An 18,775-nucleotide genomic window follows, 5' to 3' on the forward strand; every position below is an offset into this window, starting at 1 on the left:
AAATTGATTAAAGATTATAAAGTGAGATTTTTTTTATTCAAAAGAAAGAAAATAATAGATAGAATCAAATTAGCTTATGGTAAATAAAATTCTAATTTTATCTCTTATATTGTGTGTGGTTGAGATTTATAAAAATTTATGAAATTTATTTATAAATTTAATGTTTATGTGCTTTAAATAAAGTGAAAGTTAATTTAAAATTCTACATATTTAAATTTATATAAAATTAGTTATAGCTAAACTAAATTCTACCAAAACATGTAGAATTTGCGAATAAATTTTATATTAGTTTGTTAATATATTCTAAAACATTAAAATATTTCTTTCAATTTTATTATTTTTATTTTACTTTCTTTTTTATGTATTTTTTTCGAATGAAATAAATTTCTTAATGAGTTTTAACCAAACACAACATTAATCTATTTCATTTTTAAAAATTACAATAGTGATACAATTGTCGTTATTTTTTTTTATATCAAAATTGGAGAGAAAATGTCATGCGTCCTTCTTCTGAACAAGAAAAAGTGAGAATATTCCAACAATTATTCTCCTCTCATTTTCAGTCCTCCCACTTTTCACTTTTCCCAATTAACAGCTAAAAGACGTACAAGTTATTACAATTAAGCCCAAAAAACAAGTGAGGGAGAAGTCATAAAAGGAACAGCTTTTGGGCTTGGGTATTGGAATTTCATGAAAACAATTGGAGAATTGACCCACTGCATGGGTTAGGCCCGCTGCATGGATAGAGTTTACGAGATAATATGCAATTCTTGTTTACGCTCCGAGTATATCTTATACATGAAACTGATAAATAATTAATACATATTTATGAGTTTTAAATAATAAAATATATATCAATAATTTAATATCAAAATATAAAATACTCGTATATATATATATATATGTTATTTTTTTATTAGTTGTGATATATACGTCAAGTCTGGATTAAAGTTTTTGTAATGCTATATTATAGATCTATGAATTTGAAATATAAATACATAATATAATGAACACGAAGATTCAATTTAACCTTAAAAAAAATAAAGACTTCTGTATCCTTGGATTTAAATATCTTACTTTTAATTAAATAAAGCAGCTTCACAAATTTGAAATCTGGGTTTATCTCATATATAAATTTTATGAATTGGGTCAAAATTGATTTAATATTTAAAACTGAAATAAATTCTAATTAATTAAAGCTTAATTTCTGTTATATTTTTTATTATAGAAGTTTGACTTATTAAAATTCCGTTCGACTTGATTGGATTATAAATTTTCCTTAAGAAGGCAGCTTATTTTCATAGATCTGCTATTAACTGCTAAAATTCAAAACAGATTATCATCTGATTATGTCCTAATACCTACTTAAACAATTCATTTAGTAGTTTTCTTTTTATTTAAAAAAAGATTCAATCCACGTGAGACCAACCCAACATAGATGTTCTAAAATTCCTCCCCCAAGTAATGGCTTATACAGACACATAGCGTTCCAAAGAGAGAGAATGAGGAGAATTAAGATCAATCTAAGAACAAAGGTTAACAAATAATCTAATTAAGATTAGCATGTAATAAGAACGAACCTCCCTCCAATTTAAGCTAAAACCCAAAATAGAGCAATATTGTTGAGCTCACAAAACAAGACTGAAGGGAAATCTAACACAAGACTATCTAATTCTATATCCATGGAATCCTAACTTGTTTAACAACTCTTAATGACCACTCAAAAACCATCTAATTAAAGGCTTAAGAATGTTGCCAATTTTTTTTTGAAAAATTAAAAATTAAAAAAAGAAGAACAACCTTGAATTAGATTACTTCTTAATTTGTTCATCTTTTGTTATTTGGTCATGGTTATGGTCATGGTCAGTTTTTTGTTAACTTTTTTTATTTTGTTTTTGTTTTTGCCATTTCTGTGTCTTTGTTATTTTTATTTCAACAAGCTAGTATTCAATTATTTTTAATAGATTCTAAGGGCACTATCATCCTCACAAAATTGCATCAAACTTGAACCATTGAACTATCTCTATTTACCAACATTAAGCACTCTTAATTTTCTCAACCTTTACTTTTCTTTGTTTATAATATATTTTTTTTTTATTTGGGATAGTTGTTTATTTCTTGTCATGAAGCTTTAACATTTCCAAAATCCCAAAACCCTAGCTAGCTAGGCAGGATGGCCTTGATTTGGAGCTTCCCATCTCGTCTTCTCCTCCTTGGCCTCCTGTCCCTTCTCCAACTCCACCACCCTTTCACCACCACTGTAGGCGGCATCCGCCTTGGCACGATTATCCGCAAACCCTCTCCGGAACTCCCCATTTTTCGGGAAGCACCCTCATTTCGCAATGGCGACGGGTGTGGCTCTCGAGACACAGATGTTATACATATTTCCATGACACTAGATGTTAATTATCTTCGTGGTACAATGGCGGCAGTACTTTCGATGCTACAACACACAACATGCCCTGAAAACCTCTCATTTCATTTTCTTTCTGTTCATTATGAGCCCGAACTCCATTCCAGCATAAATTCTACATTCCCTTTCTTGAAGTTCAAGGTGTATCGCTTCGACTCGAGCCGGGTACGAGGCAAGATTTCTAGGTCTATTAGACAAGCTCTTGATCAGCCTTTAAATTACGCAAGGATCTATCTTGCTGATATCATACCGACTGATGTTAAACGAGTAATCTACTTGGATTCAGATATTGTTGTCGTAGACGATGTTTCAAAGTTATGGAGTGTGGATATGGGAAACAAAGTGGTGGCTGCACCTGAATATTGCCATGCAAATTTTACTCAGTACTTCACAGAAACGTTTTGGTCAGATAAAGAATTGGCAAAGACATTTGAAGGAAGGACTCCATGTTATTTTAATACAGGAGTAATGGTGGTGGATGTCGATAAATGGAGGAAAGGAGAGTACACAGAAAGAGTTGAGAAATGGATGGTGGTGCAGAAACAAAAGAGGATATATCAATTGGGATCTCTGCCGCCATTTTTGCTGGTTTTGGCAGGGAATATAAAGGCAGTAAACCATAGATGGAACCAACATGGACTAGGTGGTGATAACTTTGAAGGGAAATGCAGGAGTTTGCACCCTGGTCCAATTAGCCTTCTTCATTGGAGTGGGAAGGGAAAACCATGGTTAAGGTTAGATTCTAGGAAGCCATGCATAGTTGATCATTTATGGGCTCCGTATGACCTCTATCGTTCATCAAGACACTCATTGGAAGAATAATTATTTAAGCCGAGGAAAAGAAATGAACTCAATTTCATGAAATGCTACAAACTCTAATATGTTGTCAAGGGAAAGGCTTTCCCAATTCATCGGAATGAGATGTGGTTACAGAGGCAAGAAAGAAGAACTGGGGAAAGAAAAATTATACGATGCGTTAAGTTGCACCATGTCAATATACAGACATATATACGACAGCCTCATCAAATTATTGATATGCAAATCCTTTGTACATAATAAAATGCTTTCCTTTCATTTCATTAAGGTTGTGGCGTACTAACTTGGCACAGTTACGCGTCGTTTAATGCAGTTTCTTCTAACGGACAAAAGGTTTTGCGCAGTGTCACATAATGCCTGTGGTACCCTCGATCGCCGGTGGCTTCGGCTTCAAGCAATCGAGTTTCCAGGCAGCAAGGAATCACGATAACCTGTTGATTATGATTGGTTTTTGTTTTTGTTTTTGTTTTTTTGTTTTTTTTTTTTCTTTCATTCTTTGAATTTTGCCATTTTCTCGCTATCGTTTGTCGCTTCACAGGCGGGGCTGTTGCTGTCAAATATTTGTAAACAAAATGGAAAAGTAAACATTGCTGTGTTATCTTTCTTCGGTTAGGCATGAAAGAAAGGACTATTTCGCACACTGAAACATTCAGACTTGGTTGGATAACAAATTAATTTGACAAGAATATTGACAGATACTGCTATTGTAAGATCTTGGAACAAAATAAATATACCCGAGACTTTCTGGAATAATCATTTTTCACATTATTTATATCTTAGACTATCAACTTTGGTTCATTTTGATATCGATCTATAAGTTTGCATCCTCTATATTACAACTAATAAGGTGGAAAAAATTCAAATCAAATTGAAGTTTTGAGCATTATTTTAAATTCAGTTACCATTTCGGCAACCTATATATCCAGGTTAGATGCTGCCTTCTAGCCGAAGGACACCCCCACGACCTGCCAATCTTTAAGCAGAGCTAAGACTCTCGTCTTACTTCTTTGCAAAGTGCGTAATGCATACTGAAACCAAGCTCATATATTGGAAAAGAAATTGAGAAATCAATACGCATATGAATTTCAAATAGCAGTTCTAATTTTTTAAATTTAGTCCCAGAATCACCGATCAAAATGCTACCGATAGCATCTTTCATCACAATTACAACATAGATAATAGTAATCACTAATTTACACAGATATGTATTAACACAATATAGACAACCATGAAGAGAATCAAATATGGAACCAATTGGCTGCTTTTGCTACCCCACATTCTCCCTAAATATCCACAATAGACAGACAACTCCGCCGTAAAATTACCATTTTGGATTACATCAACCATCCACCAAAACCTCACCCTCTCGTTATTTCTAATACCTATTTAAGATAGAATTTATATTAAAAAAACAAAACAAAAGAATGGGAGGCTCATTAAAGCATGTCAGTATCAAAAGCCTGCCCAGCGGCAAGGTGAACACTAGTCAATATACATAGTAATCTTAAGCATGTCTGAAAGGAGTGGTTGATTAGCCAACAGCATGCATCTTTACAGAAAGACCACATTATTCTTGTATTATTTCATTGCCATTAAAGTCCTACACTTAAGCTGTTGCTGCAGATGGACACTTCCCCAATGTATTCCACAATATATAATCCCCAGAAGTAACCTGTCACAAGCAAATAGATAAAATATAATACAAGAAATGTACATATTCTAATTCAAGCACTTAATATGTCAATGCAAATGGAATAAGCAGCAAAAGACTGAATCTCTAATCTGGAGGCATCATAAATTTATCTAACGAGGACATATTAATTGCCTGGGAAACAGCTACACAAAGTGAAAGACATCATTAATATCAGGAGTCTAATCTATAGATGTAATTCTCTTATTTTTCCTTTAATTAAAGACTTTAGGATCAAAATATGTTTTTATAAATTAAATGTAACGAGATTCAAAACTGAAAATTGGGAAGACTTGAAGACATAAGAAGAGGTGATGAAAAAAGTGGTAGATGTGCAATTGGGAAGTGCCAGGAAGATACACTTTTCTCTAGCAATCCTGAGAAAGGCATACAATTATACACATTACATTAGCAGATGATAATAACCAATTCTAACAGACTAGAATTCTCAGTGCGTGCTTGTATATCTTGTCTGCATACTACCAGATTCCAAAATGATGAGATTTTGAAGATGCTTACCTGAGTTGACAACTCCACAGGCGCTTTAACAGCAGGATAGATGCTCACCTAAGTTCAGAATGATATGTAAGAAAGTTGGAAAATAAATACAACGCAGAATATTTCACAAGGCTGGACGAATTTAAAATTCTTAAATTCTTTTTAAAAATTACACAAAGTAATCATGTTCAACAAGCGTAACATGGTAACTGCTGCATCTAAGTGTCTATTTTGATGAACAGAAGAAGAAAGAAAAAAAGATGTTTTGGTTACTATTTTTGTTCGAAAATTTGCACCAAGAACTAGAATATTCCAGATATTAGTCAGATTGTGCAACGTGATCTCTGATTGACAATGCAGCAATCTCTTCTCACATTTGAAGTGCTAATGTTGTGCAAGATCAACTTCCCTGACCCATTAGAGGAGAAGTAGAGGAGTAGAGTACTCACCGATTTAGGATCAATAGACATTCCAGACACAGAAGCCCCAGTAATCTTGAAGGATACCTGCAACAACAGTTAAACATGTGAAACTAATTAAAAATTCAAACCAAAAATATACATTACCTTAGTTCAGCATTATCACATTGTTTGGTTCACCAACAAAGACAGGCAACAGAACTGCATTAATACTCTTGAGTGACTCGTACTACAACCATTTATTTCAGCCATAATATTTTCACATAACAGCATAAACCATGAAACAATATTGAAAACAGTACAAATTATGCATGGATTCAAGGCTTTTTCTAGATGAATGAAACCAAGCAAAGATAAATAAATGGAGAGAAGTACATACTTTGGCATAATTATATGCCTGCCAACAAAATGGTTCCTCTAGATCAACTGGAGGAAGATCCTTGCTCATTTTATCCATTAAGAATTCCTCCACATTTACCATATTGTTTGTGCTCTCTGCCTCAACATCACTATCTCCATCGCTCATGTCTCCAGACCCAGTCTTAGAGGAAGGCAGTCTTTGAGTTTGCCATGGTGCAAAGCGAATCGTTCCAGGGAAAGTTGCTTCAATACTTTTCCCAGTGAGGCTTCTACCACTTGGTATAATTTTCCATTCAATTGAGTGCTCTGTGGTTGATACCGCTCCAAGAGAGGGGGTCCCATCAAAAGATACAACCTTTCTCCTAGGAAAAGGCATAGTCACATTACAGAACTCCATTGTTAAGGGAGCCTTATAGCCTTCCATTATGCGCAATTTGAATAAAAAGGCACCTTCATCTTCAGAGACCATTGACAACTGGTAAAATCCCATTATAGGAGGGCCAATGGCACAATTTGCCTGATAACGGACCAAAACAAAATTGCCTAATGGGGGTGAAAACATCATAGCCTGCTTATCCGCAGCTTGTTCTGGAGCTTGAGCACAAGGATGGAAAGATAAAACCTCAACATGAGCCTTGTTCAACCCCGTCAAAGGGAGTGATACATCAGGCAATCCTTCCAATTCTGCTCTGCAATTGATTTGGCCTGAGATGGATATAGTATCTGAAATCTCATCTCTATCATACATGGCAGCATGAACAGTCTCGTGGACTGTAAATAATATTCTTTGTTTTCCTTTATAAAGATATGGCTTCCATGCTGGTTGTTTAAGGTCTGATGGTGGCAGATCTGATGAAGAAAAGCCATTAGCCTTGATAGCAAAGACATTGGAGAAGTTGAGATCCAAAGGAGTACCTGTAAAGAAAATAGTGGATACTAGTAAGATTATTCGTCATATGCATACAGTTCCACAAAATATATGTTTAACAATATCTGAAACAAGTGAAGCCATCAAAAGAAATACCAACCAAAGGGCATTGCACTACTTATGAAATTTCGAAGAGCTTCTTTATCCAAAAGCCTTGAACCAATTTTTGGAGCGTCTGATGTAATAGATCCAGTAGCAGCAGTGCTGAATGGGGTGGCAGATGCAACAGGTGCAGCCACAGGTTTTGCCCTAGAGGAGATGCCCGATATCCCTATGCTTCCAGTTAAGGAATCTAATAGTCCTCCCACGGATGGTGACACACTTACAACCACCTCTGGATCCACCACATCACCACTAATTATGTCACCAATAGCAAGTGCCACCATGAAAGCCCTGTAATGAGATTAATAAATGATGAACTAAAGTCACAGAGAAATTTATTCAGACAATCGTTGAACTGATGTTAAAAGTAACTTACCATACCCTGTGATGGATGGAAGATCAAGCAGGAGGGAAGATATACTTTCATCCACACCAACAGCATTTCCACAATCAGATCTTGTGCACAATTTCATATACACCTTCAAATGCCTTGGCTCAACCAATGGCAACACAAGAATAGAGTAAGGGCCTCTTACATGCAAAATTAAAGGCCATAACAAGCCACTCTCTCCTTCCTCCTTTTCCTCTGTGCCTATATGGAGACTTATAACATGACGAGTAATGGGGTCATCAACCCAAGAATCCGACCCTTCAGTCGACTGATTCACACGTATGCCATACCCTCGCGTCGAACCCTCTCTACAAAAACAATATTAAACCAATAACTATAATAACTGGTGAAAAGTAACCTAATGAAAGATGCTTCCACTATTAACAATGAACATAATAATTTATGTTAATCTTGAAATAACGAATTATTATAATTATTGTAATAATAATAATAATATTAAAAATAATAACAATAATAATAACAATAAGTAGTAAGAAATTAACCTTTTCTTCCTCTCCAGAAAAGCATTAGCAAGCTCAGAATCATTACAGAGAAGAGGTAATATACTGTACTTAACAGGATCCTCGTCATTTGAGCTTTTATTTTCGCTCTTACAAGCAGCTCGCCATTGCTTCTCTACAACCGGAAACCTCCTAATATTTTGTATGAAATAGAAAATATATAATATTAAAACAATTAATCAACGAATTAAACACGCTGAATATAGTTGAAGTTGCATAGAATGAAAACCGAGTTCAGTTAATTAGATATAAACAACAGATCCATAAAATATATAAAAAATCATGATACCTGGAGAAAACGACGGCGTCGAGATTATTGAGGATCCAAAGAGCTCTAATGCCGCAACCGCCACGCATCTCATCTGTGTTTCTCTCTTCTGTTTGTTTGGAAATTATGGAGAGGCCAAAAGAAGATGCCTCGAGTGTAAGCAGAAAGCAGAAAGCAGAAAACAGAAAACGACGGCGTCCCGCTGCACACGATTGTTGAGTCTTCAAGTCTCATCTGCTCTTATGGAAACGCTGCGTTTTAAATTAGTTTTATTATTTTTTCACTTTTATTAATATTCTTATTCATGATAATAAGAAAAATTATAAATTCTATTGTGAAATAAAAAATAAGAAGAAAAATAAAGAGTATTATAAAATAAAATTAAAAATAAAGTAAATAAAGAGAGAAATGAGAGTATTTTTTTTATAAATGTATATGTATATATGTGTATATTTATATGTCTATTATTCCATTGATTGTAACACCTATTTATAGATGTAAAGAGTTACAGAAATAGAATTCTATTTACACAAAAAAATTTATTTATAGACATCCAATATAATTCAAATACTATAATATTATTATACCACTCACCATTGGATCTATTACAGTGAATATGTCTCGTTACAACCTCAATAGTATATTGTAAAAACTATACTCTTAATCAAATTATTTGAGCAAGTAATCTAGTAAATACCAGATTTCGAATTGATAATAAATATATATGTGACCATCTTGTTGATGCATCTATTCATACTATAAAATATTTATATAGTCCACATAGTGGATAAATTTGTCCACAAATATCATATTATATACGTTCCACGGATATAGGTGAATTTTACTCGGTAAAGGCTTAATAATTGGTTTTTCTTAAAAACAAGCTCAACATACAAATTCATTAGATTGAAAAATCTTCCGGTTATTTAATAGATGGCTAAAAGAGCTTTCATTAATTTTTTGCAACATTTTTTGATCCGGGATGACCTAATCGATCATGCGAAGTAAGAAAAATATTTAGGCTAATAGTCCAAATACTATAATATTATCTTAACAACAAATTTCATTGTCAATAATTATAAGCTAAAATATTGGCTATTTATATTATGCAATATAGTTAAATGAAGAAATATAACAAGACTTATAAAAATTAGAGTGTGGTTTTGAAAGGCTAAGGCAGTTAGCACCATAGTTTATTAGGAAGTGCTTATATCAAAGGCCTATTTTTACTGCTTCTGTTTCAGAATCGTAACACACATTTTCTTCACACGGGCAGGGCAGGTAAGGTCACGGTGATTAAAAGAATTCCAATAAGAACTCGTTAGAAAATAAGCTGCAAAGAACTTTTAAGCTCAGATGCCAAGCATTCATCCACTTAAAAAGAGTGCCAGGAGTTTCCCAACACAACCAAGTCTAGGAGAATGTATTTATGCGTTTTTAGGATCCTAGGAAACTATTTGGTTTCAGTGACATAGGGGAGAGAATGTGTTTTCAATTTTAATATCTAAATAATAATTCACTCTCCTAACACACAAGAGTGGAACATACAATGGGATTGGATTGAGCTGAAAATTAAAACTTTTGTGCCACAACGTGGGAAAAATAGAGAAGGTGAATTAATCATGCTTCCCGAGTTTTATGCGCTTGTTACTCTACTGAGAAATAAAAAATAGCTTTAAATTTTTAAACTTTTGTGTTTAATGAGTCAAAAGGTCGATCAAATAGTAACTTGAACGTACACAAAGTTTGAGACCCAAAATCGGCTTTCATTCCTATTTTCTACATAAACACAAAAATTTCCTAATTCTTCTTTAACATAATATATTATGGGTACTTCTGTACCCAATAATTTATTACAAATAATTATAACACAAAAGAAATCTGATTTCCAACTGGAAGGAGAAGAAATTCCAAAAGGTCGAGGAACTCCTGACGGTGCGGAATCTAAAGGTCATTGAGCAAGTGCTTTGCTTGTACAACTGGAATAAACAGATTGGAACTCCTCACGGTGCGGAATCTAAAGGTCGACACATAGATAGGAAATGACAGAGCCTGCTCTTCTTTTTGTCCTCTCACTGACCTTCCATTTCTCCACCAGAACCTTCTTTATGTTTGTACAACTAGACACCACCGTGGCGATTCCAGCTGCAGTTATACCTGGGCAATAAACCAGGTGGCAGGACTCCAGCATGCTGCAATTTTTGACAAGATGTGCTAGACCAACATCAGTTATTTGACGACAGTGTGACAGCACAACGTCCTTCAGTAATGGACAGCCTTCTCCTAATTCAGCCATTGCCATATCCCCCAAATTCTGCCCAACAGGAACCATCGATCATCCAGTTAAAAGAAATATAACAAGCTGTTATGTGTTTCTCATCTAACCAGTTTCACAAAATTAGAACTTGATTTTAACGGCTATGGCATTTAGTTTATTCAGGAGAACTACGATGTTCCCTATTCAGTAATATTCTCTGGGCTTTATCCATACAAGTGCTTTCACTATAATTCCACCGCCCAATGTCTCTGCATTTTCGAAATACGAACCGCAACAGAGGAAAATAAATGTCTCTTTTTCAGCATAGAAACAAATTTCCTTAACATGGACTGTCATGGTTATTGAAGTATTCCAATAGATACTCATTAGAAAAAAAATAAAGAAAAGTAAAGAACTGCATAATATCTCAAAGATCCACATTTGAAAGATTAATTCAAGCTTAGATGCTAAGTAATTGTTTGCATTCATCCACTTAAAAGATCCATAAGTTTCCAAAACAACTTAGCATGAGAGAAGGGATTGCAGCTACTACACCTCGTGAAGTACTCTAAAAGAGGCAGATGCAAAGAAAAGGTGCAAGGACAAAAACAAAGAAACATAAAGCAGGAGAGAGGGACAGGGGGAGACGGCACACCTGAAGTACGCTCACATCTAGGTAACTGAGTTCCGGGCATCCTCTTGCAATAGCTATTATTCCTGCATCACCAATTAGGTGACAGCCACTAACATTCAGGTGATGCAAGGAGCAACCTTGACCTATGGCAATAAGGGCCTCATCCCCCACCCTGGTGAAAAAAGTAAATGTGTAGATAAAATTCCAGCATGTATACAAATATACATTGGTGATCTCATGGAATTAGTTGCAATGTATGCTTTGGCCTGCAAAGCTCCCAAATTAAACAAAAAAAGTATAAAAGCAAAGGTCCATAGGAAAACTAAACCAGGCATTCCTTGATTAAAACAGATAAAGAAAAACATCTAAATTTGGCTATAAAGAAGCAGTCAAATGCTTTACCTATCACAAAACCGAAGGCTAAGATCCATGAGAAACTTACAATGCTCACCAATTGCTACGATTCCCTTGTTTCCAATCTAGCAGTGAGATTATTAAAAAAAAAAATTAAAGAGATAAATGTGCAAGGTAATTGATGAAGTAAAAAAATATGATTACCGAAATTTACAGCAAATATCTCAACATCGCTTCTTCATTAAAGAGAGTCGCTAACATGGTGCAGAGAGTTTAGCTTTATGTGCGTGTGACTCATTCTGTCTCTGTGTGTGTGTGTATGTGAGAGAGAGAGAGAACCTCATAACATCGACGGATATGAAGTTTCTTCAAGTTCCTGCAGCCTTTAGCTATACTGCAAATGGCATCATCACCAATACTAGAACAATCTACCAGATGAAGAGCCTGTAAGAACTTACAACCCTTTCCAATCTCCAGAAGAGCATGATTACTAATCCTCTGGCAGTATAACAAAGCCAACTCCGTGAGGTGTCTGCAAAAGGTCAAAAGCTTCAGTACTGAAAGCACAGAGAATTTTCCAAATATGGTAACATGAACTGCACATGACATTTATTTTCCTATACTAGCAGGAGAAATGAGCGAAACTCATAAAAGTCAAAACAGAAAAAATTAGAAAGAGCAAAATGCAAGCCAAATAAGATTTACTGTTGCAAATCTAGTCAATGACAGAGGGAGCCCACAAAAGTAAAGAAAAAGTAAAAGAAAGATATTCGAGGAGAAAAAGAAATAAAAAATAAAAAGAGACATACGAGCAAGATCTTCCAATGGCCTCCAGTCCAAGTGTTCCAATAATGTGGCAGCCATTAACTTCAAGATGAGTTAGTTCTCTACAGCCACTGGCAATTGCTTCTAAACCCTTGTCACTCAAGAAATAGCAATCGCTTAGAGTAAGATTTTTCAATTTCTTGCACCCATCCCCGATGGAGCGCAATCCCCTGAAATGTAGAACAGGCATCGTGATCATGAATCACCACAGTTATCTAAAAAGCCTAACAAATAAATCAATTTATTAGAAAGTGGAGACAAACAGGAATCAGAAAATAGCAGAAAAATGACATTAATAAGTTTTGCATGTCTTCATATAGCCCAAAAAAAAGTGAAGATAAAAATAAGAGGGAAAAAACATTCACCTAGAGCCTTCAGGAAAAAGACCTTTAGAAGGAAAACACACCATTTTACTCTAATTAAGTTCCTGGATCTAGATCATTAAGAAAAGAGAAAAGAGATCAACTGACTTGTCAGTAAATCGCTGGAAACTGCATAAAGCCAGCAACTCTAGTGATAAACAACAGGTTCCGACAGCTATCAAAGCCTCATCTGTAACATTGGTACATTGCAGCTTCAATACTTTCAAAGAAGGGCATCCTTGGGCTATAGAAAGAACACCACTAGTATGGATCGATTCAGAATCGAGAGATAAAGTTTCAAGAGATTTGCAGTAAGAACCCACAGCTTCCAATGATATGTCAGTAATTTTTACACAAGCTGCAACACCGAGAGACTTTAGTGATTTTCCACAGCCTTGGGCTAACTCAATCAAGCCTGTGTCAGTCAAACTTTCACAAAAGCGTAAGTTCAAATCTTCAAGCTGCTTACAACACTTTCCAACAACTGCCAAACCACGATCTCCAACATAGCAACCCTGTGGAAAGGGAGGAAAAACAGATAGAAATAGATAAAAGGATTCCAAACTTAAAAAATGCTTATAATGTAACAAACTAAAGTTCACTGAGGTGAACAAGATATCAAGCATCAAAAGCAAGAAGAAAAAATGGTGCCAAGAACATTTCAATAACTTGTATACCCTGGAAGGTTTCCAAAACTAGAGATGGGATAACCAAAAGCAATTTGGTACACTTGGATACACTTATCTGAGTTTAACCCAAAAGCAATCTCCTAGATACAACTAAACACTTCAATAAAGACAAATAAGCTGATGCATGCCATTAAAATATCAAATTAGGACAAGTAGAATACTGGCAGTTGGATTATTTCAATTAAAGCAAAGAACCAAGAACCTTTTTCTGTATAAATCGTCTCAATTAGGCAAAAAAAAACATTATATATTAATTAAAATAGAAATTCATAAGCCTTGCCTGTAAATCCAAAGACTTCAAGAAAATGCAACTGTAGGCGAGTGCCGTTAAACCCGCACTTGAGATAGTAGAGCACCATAGTAAGCTTAAATTTTCAAGCCTTGGAAAGCCATGGCCAAGAGCATTCAATCCACCATCAGATAAACTGTACGATTCCAACTGGCCGTCGTCTTTCTCAGAATGTACCTTAAGAAACGGCGCAGAATGATCACTCAGCCTTCTTCTTCCCTATACAAGACATTACATTACATGATCTGAAAACATGCATGTAATATTTAAATCAACAAACACAGCATATTGAATTGCATTAACAAGCATAAGTGAATAATATTTAATTTCCTCCAAATTACCACAAATAAAATTATCCAAATAAATATACAATTTTTTTAATTAATTCATCCATAACAAAAAGAAAAATAAACACTTCAGTATGCAGGATATGTATAATTTCTCACAAAACTTAAAATTGAAATAAAATTATCCAACAAAAGGCCGTACAAATAGACAGAGAAATAATAATTAAAAAAAGAATTGAAAATGAGGCTTACAAAAGGGACAGGATTAGAAATGGAAAGTCGCTCATCAATGTGAATGGTCTTGACATTGTGGAAACGGCCCGCGAGCAGTTTGACGAATAGGTCCGGGTTACCGGACGCGCCGATGCGGAGAGTAGTACGGCTGAGGCGCTCGAGGGATAGCCACCGCCAGCAGACTAGAGAACAGGCGTCGCGGCTCGGCTTCGAGTCGAGATGCCTGAAGATCTCAACGATTAACTCGTCCGGAAGACACGTGTTGATCCAATCATGGCCTCGCATGATAAACAGACAGATTTCTTTCTCTCTTTCTTTCTTTGCCCTAAAATTTAGATGGAAAAGAATCTGAATTCCGGAGATAGGAAGGGAATTTCGATTACAGCGCAAACGAAGAAGGAAATTCGACGGAGTTTTAGGTTGCGGGAATCCGGTGCAGTCGGCAGAATGAAGAAGAGAAAGAATTAATGTCGAACGTCACAGTTTAACGGAAATGCCCCTGGTATTGCAAATATATTTCATTATATATAAAATTTTTGTTCTCTTTTCGTTTTATATTGTCACGTGTTAAAATAACATAAAATCTAATATGAATTCTTCAATGTGAAAAAGGAAAAACGATCCCGAATATCCTAACCTTTAACCATTTTCGTGAATCTACTATCGCTTTCAAAACTTATTAATTTGGTTCACCATATTTGCGTATTGTATCATGTCTATCCAGCCGCATTTTGGTGTGTGCCACTAATGACATGGCATCCACACGTGGCTCCATATGTTTGTCTACCTGACTGAGCACAAATCTCACTATTTCATCCTAAGATTTCCCTAATTTTATCCCAAATTCTAATTTCTAAATAGGAATTAAAACCTAGGGTTTTCTTGTTCCTCTCATGGCAAGTCTAAATAGAAATGGCATCATCAAGATCTTTTTTTATCAACAATTGATAGTATTTATATGGGAGTGAAATAGCATTTTATGAATTTGAGAGACGAGCAAAGCTGATGATATGAAGAAAAACGAAAAATTCTGGGTGTCTGTTACGAGGTTGCTCTTACATTGAGGTAAGCTTTGTTAGTAATATTAGGGTTTAGTTGTTTTATTTTTGAAGATTGAACAATGTATGATGATTTCATTTCAATTTGGTCATGTAGGGGCGTAGCTGTATTTTGTTTAGCTGTCATGACGATTGGGTGAATGAGAAGAAGTTTGGCAATTGGGGAGGAGTTGTGCTCTTACACTGACGATTGTACAAAATGTGAAGGAACATTTTATGCTTTTCAAGTTCGGTTTATGTGGTATGGTTGAACATTGTAATGAATGATTGTAAAGCTGGAAAAGTCATGACAGAGAAGTTTGATGAAGGAAAGTTTGATGTTTGAAGATTAGTTTGTGCCTGTTTTTGCCAAACAAGAGTTGCACTGCCAGACAGTCTTTATGGTTGATGTAACAAGGTGTAGGATTTGGTTTTATAGTAGATGGGTGGGTTGAATCTTGTAATCAATGGTGAATTGAATTACCAACTTTTATAATTGATTATACAATGAAGCTCTTATTTTTCTGTTATGATATTTTGTATGTATTGCTTATGGCTTTGATGAAGTATTATTATGACAAACATGTAGAGCCATGTATTTGGTGGTTTCACATTTGGACAGATAAAATAGGCATTAAACAGCCTTTTAACATTACTATGATATAGAATCCCTACAAAAATATGTATTGGAAAAGACAAACACATAAAATAACTAATACTAAGGCAAACTAATTGATATGGTCAAAATGATAGCTTTTGTTCCATGCAACTCCAAAATTACAAAAACACAGTACTGCAACTTCTTTAAGGTAACTTCTTAAATTTCTGCATTGGCTTTGGCAAAACATGTTGCCCTTCTCGAATCACCAAATCTGCATTCTTACTAGTCTTTGTCTTTGTAGCTACCACATTCTCTTTGTCTTTCGAACTAACTGATATATTAGTTGCTGCAGTTTTTTGAGACAACCTATCAAACATAGCCACATTCTCTTTTGCCTTTGTAGTTGTTGAAGTCTGGCTACAAAAAAAAAACACTTTGTTCATGACTAGTTGTAGTTTATCTTTGTTCGTTTGTAGCTGTAGTTGATCTTTAGGTGTCAGACCTCTTTATGGATTGCCTTGTTGTTGTTGCTGTTTCTGTATAACCACTAATAGTCCTCACATTCCTTTCCCCTGGCATCTGCAATATGACATTTTATATTTAGAACATGAAACATATAAAAACACACAAAAGTGGAGATTCACATCTGACATGTTGAGTATGTACTCTTAAATACATATTACCAGTCTTTGTGGATATGTGCAGACCATATCTTTTTCTAGCCTGCAGTAATACAATAACACATAACTCATAGGATTACTAAGTATAATTCACACAGAACTAACTTACGAACAATACCTGAATTCTTTCTTTGGAAACTGTTCTCTTATCATATATTGGTTTGGATTGTGAAGGAGCAGCTTCTACATTTCCAATTGTGGTATGATTTGGTACATCAATATTGGTAACATTACTTTTAGGAGCTGATGGACATCTAGTTCTCCTTCTGCTTCTCTGTTACAAGTAGAAAATTCATGAATGAGCATATTGAAGTTTTGAGATATGACAGCTCTAACAATAAAATTTTACCTGATTTTCCAGAATATCTTTAGATGGAGGTGGATTATCCTTTCTTGGGCACCCTCTTTTATTGTGTCCATATGCATAGCAAATTCTATACTGCATCCTTATTCCATTTGTACTTAATTTATTTGGATCCCTTTCTTTTTCATCAACAGCTTTCTTTTTGTTCACCTTAGGTCTTCCTGGCATCCTTTTGAATGGTGGTGGATGCACTGGTGCCTCAGTGATCTCATGCCACATCTTTTTCCCATTTAAAGATTCAAAGGCATACTGATAGGCTTGTAAGTACATGTCCTTCTTGTAACATTCATCAACATAGTCATCCACATTCTGCCTCAACCAATGAATACTGGAAATTGCATGAATGCAAGGAATTTCAACTAGTTGCCAAGCTCTGCATATGCAACTCCTGTCTGGCAGAGACACCACAAACTAATCATCAAACATTTTAACCTAAAATTTATCATTTAAAGCTAGCTTTGGTATGCAGAATCTGGTTTTTCACTTTAACTTCTCAATCTTCTTTCTAATCCTTGGGCACAATTCATCCAAACTGTTTTTCATCATATCATACTTCATTTTAATCATTTTCATCAAAGCACCCCTAATCTCTTCCAACATGTCAATAATATGCAGCAACCTTACTTTGCATATCCATCCATTAAAAGTCTCAGCAATGTTGTTGTCAACATTATCACACTTAGGGAGAGTGGATATGTATACTTTACAGAAGAGTCTTGGATCCCTGGAAACAAATCCATCTTCTGCCTTAAGATCAACTTCTCTAAGTTCTTTCAAGTTAGCCACAAATTGTGCTTCATATGTACTGTATACAATTTTTTAAAATAGTTGTTTTAGTTCAATTCCATTATGTAATTTCTTCCAATTTGCATAAATATGTCTTGAACAATTTCTTATTTCAGCATGCGGGACAAACTCTTGTAATACTTTAATAACGCCCTATACATATCAACAAAACAAATTGCATGTAAGTAATTTAACTATTAACTGATTCAAGTATAAGAAAAAATAGGCAATAAACAAACCTTTTGTTGGTCATTTATGAAGGTCCATCCTATGCTTGTGTCAATGGACAAGTCATTGAAAAATCTTCTTAGGAACCATCTCCAAGTGTTTTCGTTCTTAGCCAACACCACTGCCCAAGCAATGGGGTACATTTGGTTATTACCATCACGACCAATTGCACTTAAAATTGCACCCCCAAGTATATTCTTCAGAAATACACCATCTAGGGATACGACAGATCTACATCCTTGCATAAAACCCTTCCTTAATCCACTAAAACATATGTATAATCCTTGAAAATATAATTATCCCCTTCCATATTGCATTCTAGATCAAAACATCCTTCTCTATCAACTCTCTTCAATTCATGCACATATGATCTCAACTTGGCATAATGAGCCTCTATTGGTCCTCTAAACTTTACTAAAACCAGCTTTTTTGCCCTATAACATGAGCATTTTGAGACTTTCAGTGCATATTTTATCATCAAATCAAATTCTATTTCAGCTATAGAATAATTTGGTTTCTTTCTAAATTCATTTAAAAACTCATCAGCCAGCCACTTTGTAGTTGCCATATTATTTCTTTGCACCCTAGTACAGTTATGGTTAGGTCTAACAGTCCTAACCATGAATGTCCTCTCATTTGAAACCTTTGAAGCATACACTCTCCAACTGCAGTTTTCTTTACATTGTGCTTCCATCCTATCTTCTCCAGTCCTTTTCTACCACACATCAATACCCATTTGCAA

The 18,775-nt window shown here is 34.9% G+C and overlaps 3 protein-coding genes across 5 annotated transcripts; 1 reads left to right on the forward strand and 2 right to left on the reverse strand.

Moving 5' to 3' along the window:
- The first annotated feature begins 1,652 nt into the window (after positions 1-1,652).
- LOC8261506 (probable galacturonosyltransferase-like 4) lies at positions 1,653-3,429 on the forward strand. Its single transcript, XM_002516771.3, has one exon. The coding sequence runs from the start codon at positions 2,174-2,176 to the stop codon at positions 3,233-3,235; it is 1,062 nt and encodes a 353-aa protein (XP_002516817.1). The 5' UTR covers positions 1,653-2,173; the 3' UTR covers positions 3,236-3,429.
- Positions 3,430-4,450: 1,021 nt separating this feature from the next.
- On the reverse strand, positions 4,451-8,655 carry LOC8261505 (AP-5 complex subunit mu). The gene is made up of 8 exons (XM_048379302.1): positions 8,428-8,655; positions 8,121-8,270; positions 7,608-7,925; positions 7,225-7,517; positions 6,216-7,111; positions 5,867-5,923; positions 5,439-5,486; positions 4,451-4,901 (listed from the first exon to the last, which is right to left on the reverse strand). The coding sequence occupies exons 1-8, from the start codon at positions 8,493-8,495 to the stop codon at positions 4,836-4,838; spliced, it is 1,896 nt and encodes a 631-aa protein (XP_048235259.1). The 5' UTR covers positions 8,496-8,655; the 3' UTR covers positions 4,451-4,835.
- Positions 8,656-10,076: 1,421 nt separating this feature from the next.
- On the reverse strand, positions 10,077-14,815 carry LOC8261504 (F-box/LRR-repeat protein 4). 3 transcript variants are annotated; one of them, XM_002516769.4, is made up of 8 exons: positions 14,356-14,813; positions 13,808-14,035; positions 12,947-13,353; positions 12,461-12,646; positions 11,991-12,183; positions 11,700-11,776; positions 11,319-11,469; positions 10,077-10,720 (listed from the first exon to the last, which is right to left on the reverse strand). In XM_002516769.4, exons 1-8 carry the CDS (start codon positions 14,620-14,622, stop codon positions 10,424-10,426), a joined length of 1,806 nt encoding a protein of 601 aa, XP_002516815.1. In that variant the 5' UTR covers positions 14,623-14,813; the 3' UTR covers positions 10,077-10,423. The 3 variants fall into 3 exon arrangements, with proteins under 3 accessions (XP_002516815.1, XP_015573376.1, XP_048235130.1); XM_015717890.3 differs by having other exon boundaries at positions 13,808-13,993; positions 14,356-14,810; XM_048379173.1 differs by lacking the exon at positions 10,077-10,720 and adding an exon at positions 10,727-10,932 and having other exon boundaries at positions 14,356-14,815.
- Positions 14,816-18,775: the final 3,960 nt, after the last annotated feature.

Source organism: Ricinus communis, chromosome 9, assembly GCF_019578655.1.
Source record: "Ricinus communis isolate WT05 ecotype wild-type chromosome 9, ASM1957865v1, whole genome shotgun sequence".
NCBI lineage: Eukaryota > Viridiplantae > Streptophyta > Magnoliopsida > Malpighiales > Euphorbiaceae > Ricinus > Ricinus communis.

Bases quoted from the DNA above. Each gene is read 5' to 3' on its own strand.
- LOC8261506 (XM_002516771.3), top strand. From the start codon at position 2,174: ATGGCCTTGATTTGGAGCTTCCCATCTCGTCTTCTCCTCCTTGGCCTC.
- LOC8261505 (XM_048379302.1), bottom strand. From the start codon at position 8,495: ATGCGTGGCGGTTGCGGCATTAGAGCTCTTTGGATCCTCAATAATCTC. The intron at 5,924-6,215 runs GTATGTACTTCT...CTGTTGTTGCAG, and splicing joins AGGCATATAATTATGCCAAA to GTATCCTTCAAGATTACTGG. The intron at 4,902-5,438 runs GTAAGCATCTTC...TGCTTGTGACAG, and splicing joins CTGTGGAGTTGTCAACTCAG to GTTACTTCTGGGGATTATAT.
- LOC8261504 (XM_002516769.4), bottom strand. From the start codon at position 14,622: ATGCGAGGCCATGATTGGATCAACACGTGTCTTCCGGACGAGTTAATC. The intron at 12,184-12,460 runs GTATGTCTCTTT...GACCTTTTGCAG, and splicing joins GCCATTGGAAGATCTTGCTC to ACACCTCACGGAGTTGGCTT. The intron at 11,470-11,699 runs GTAAAGCATTTG...TTTTTTCACCAG, and splicing joins AGCCTTCGGTTTTGTGATAG to GGTGGGGGATGAGGCCCTTA.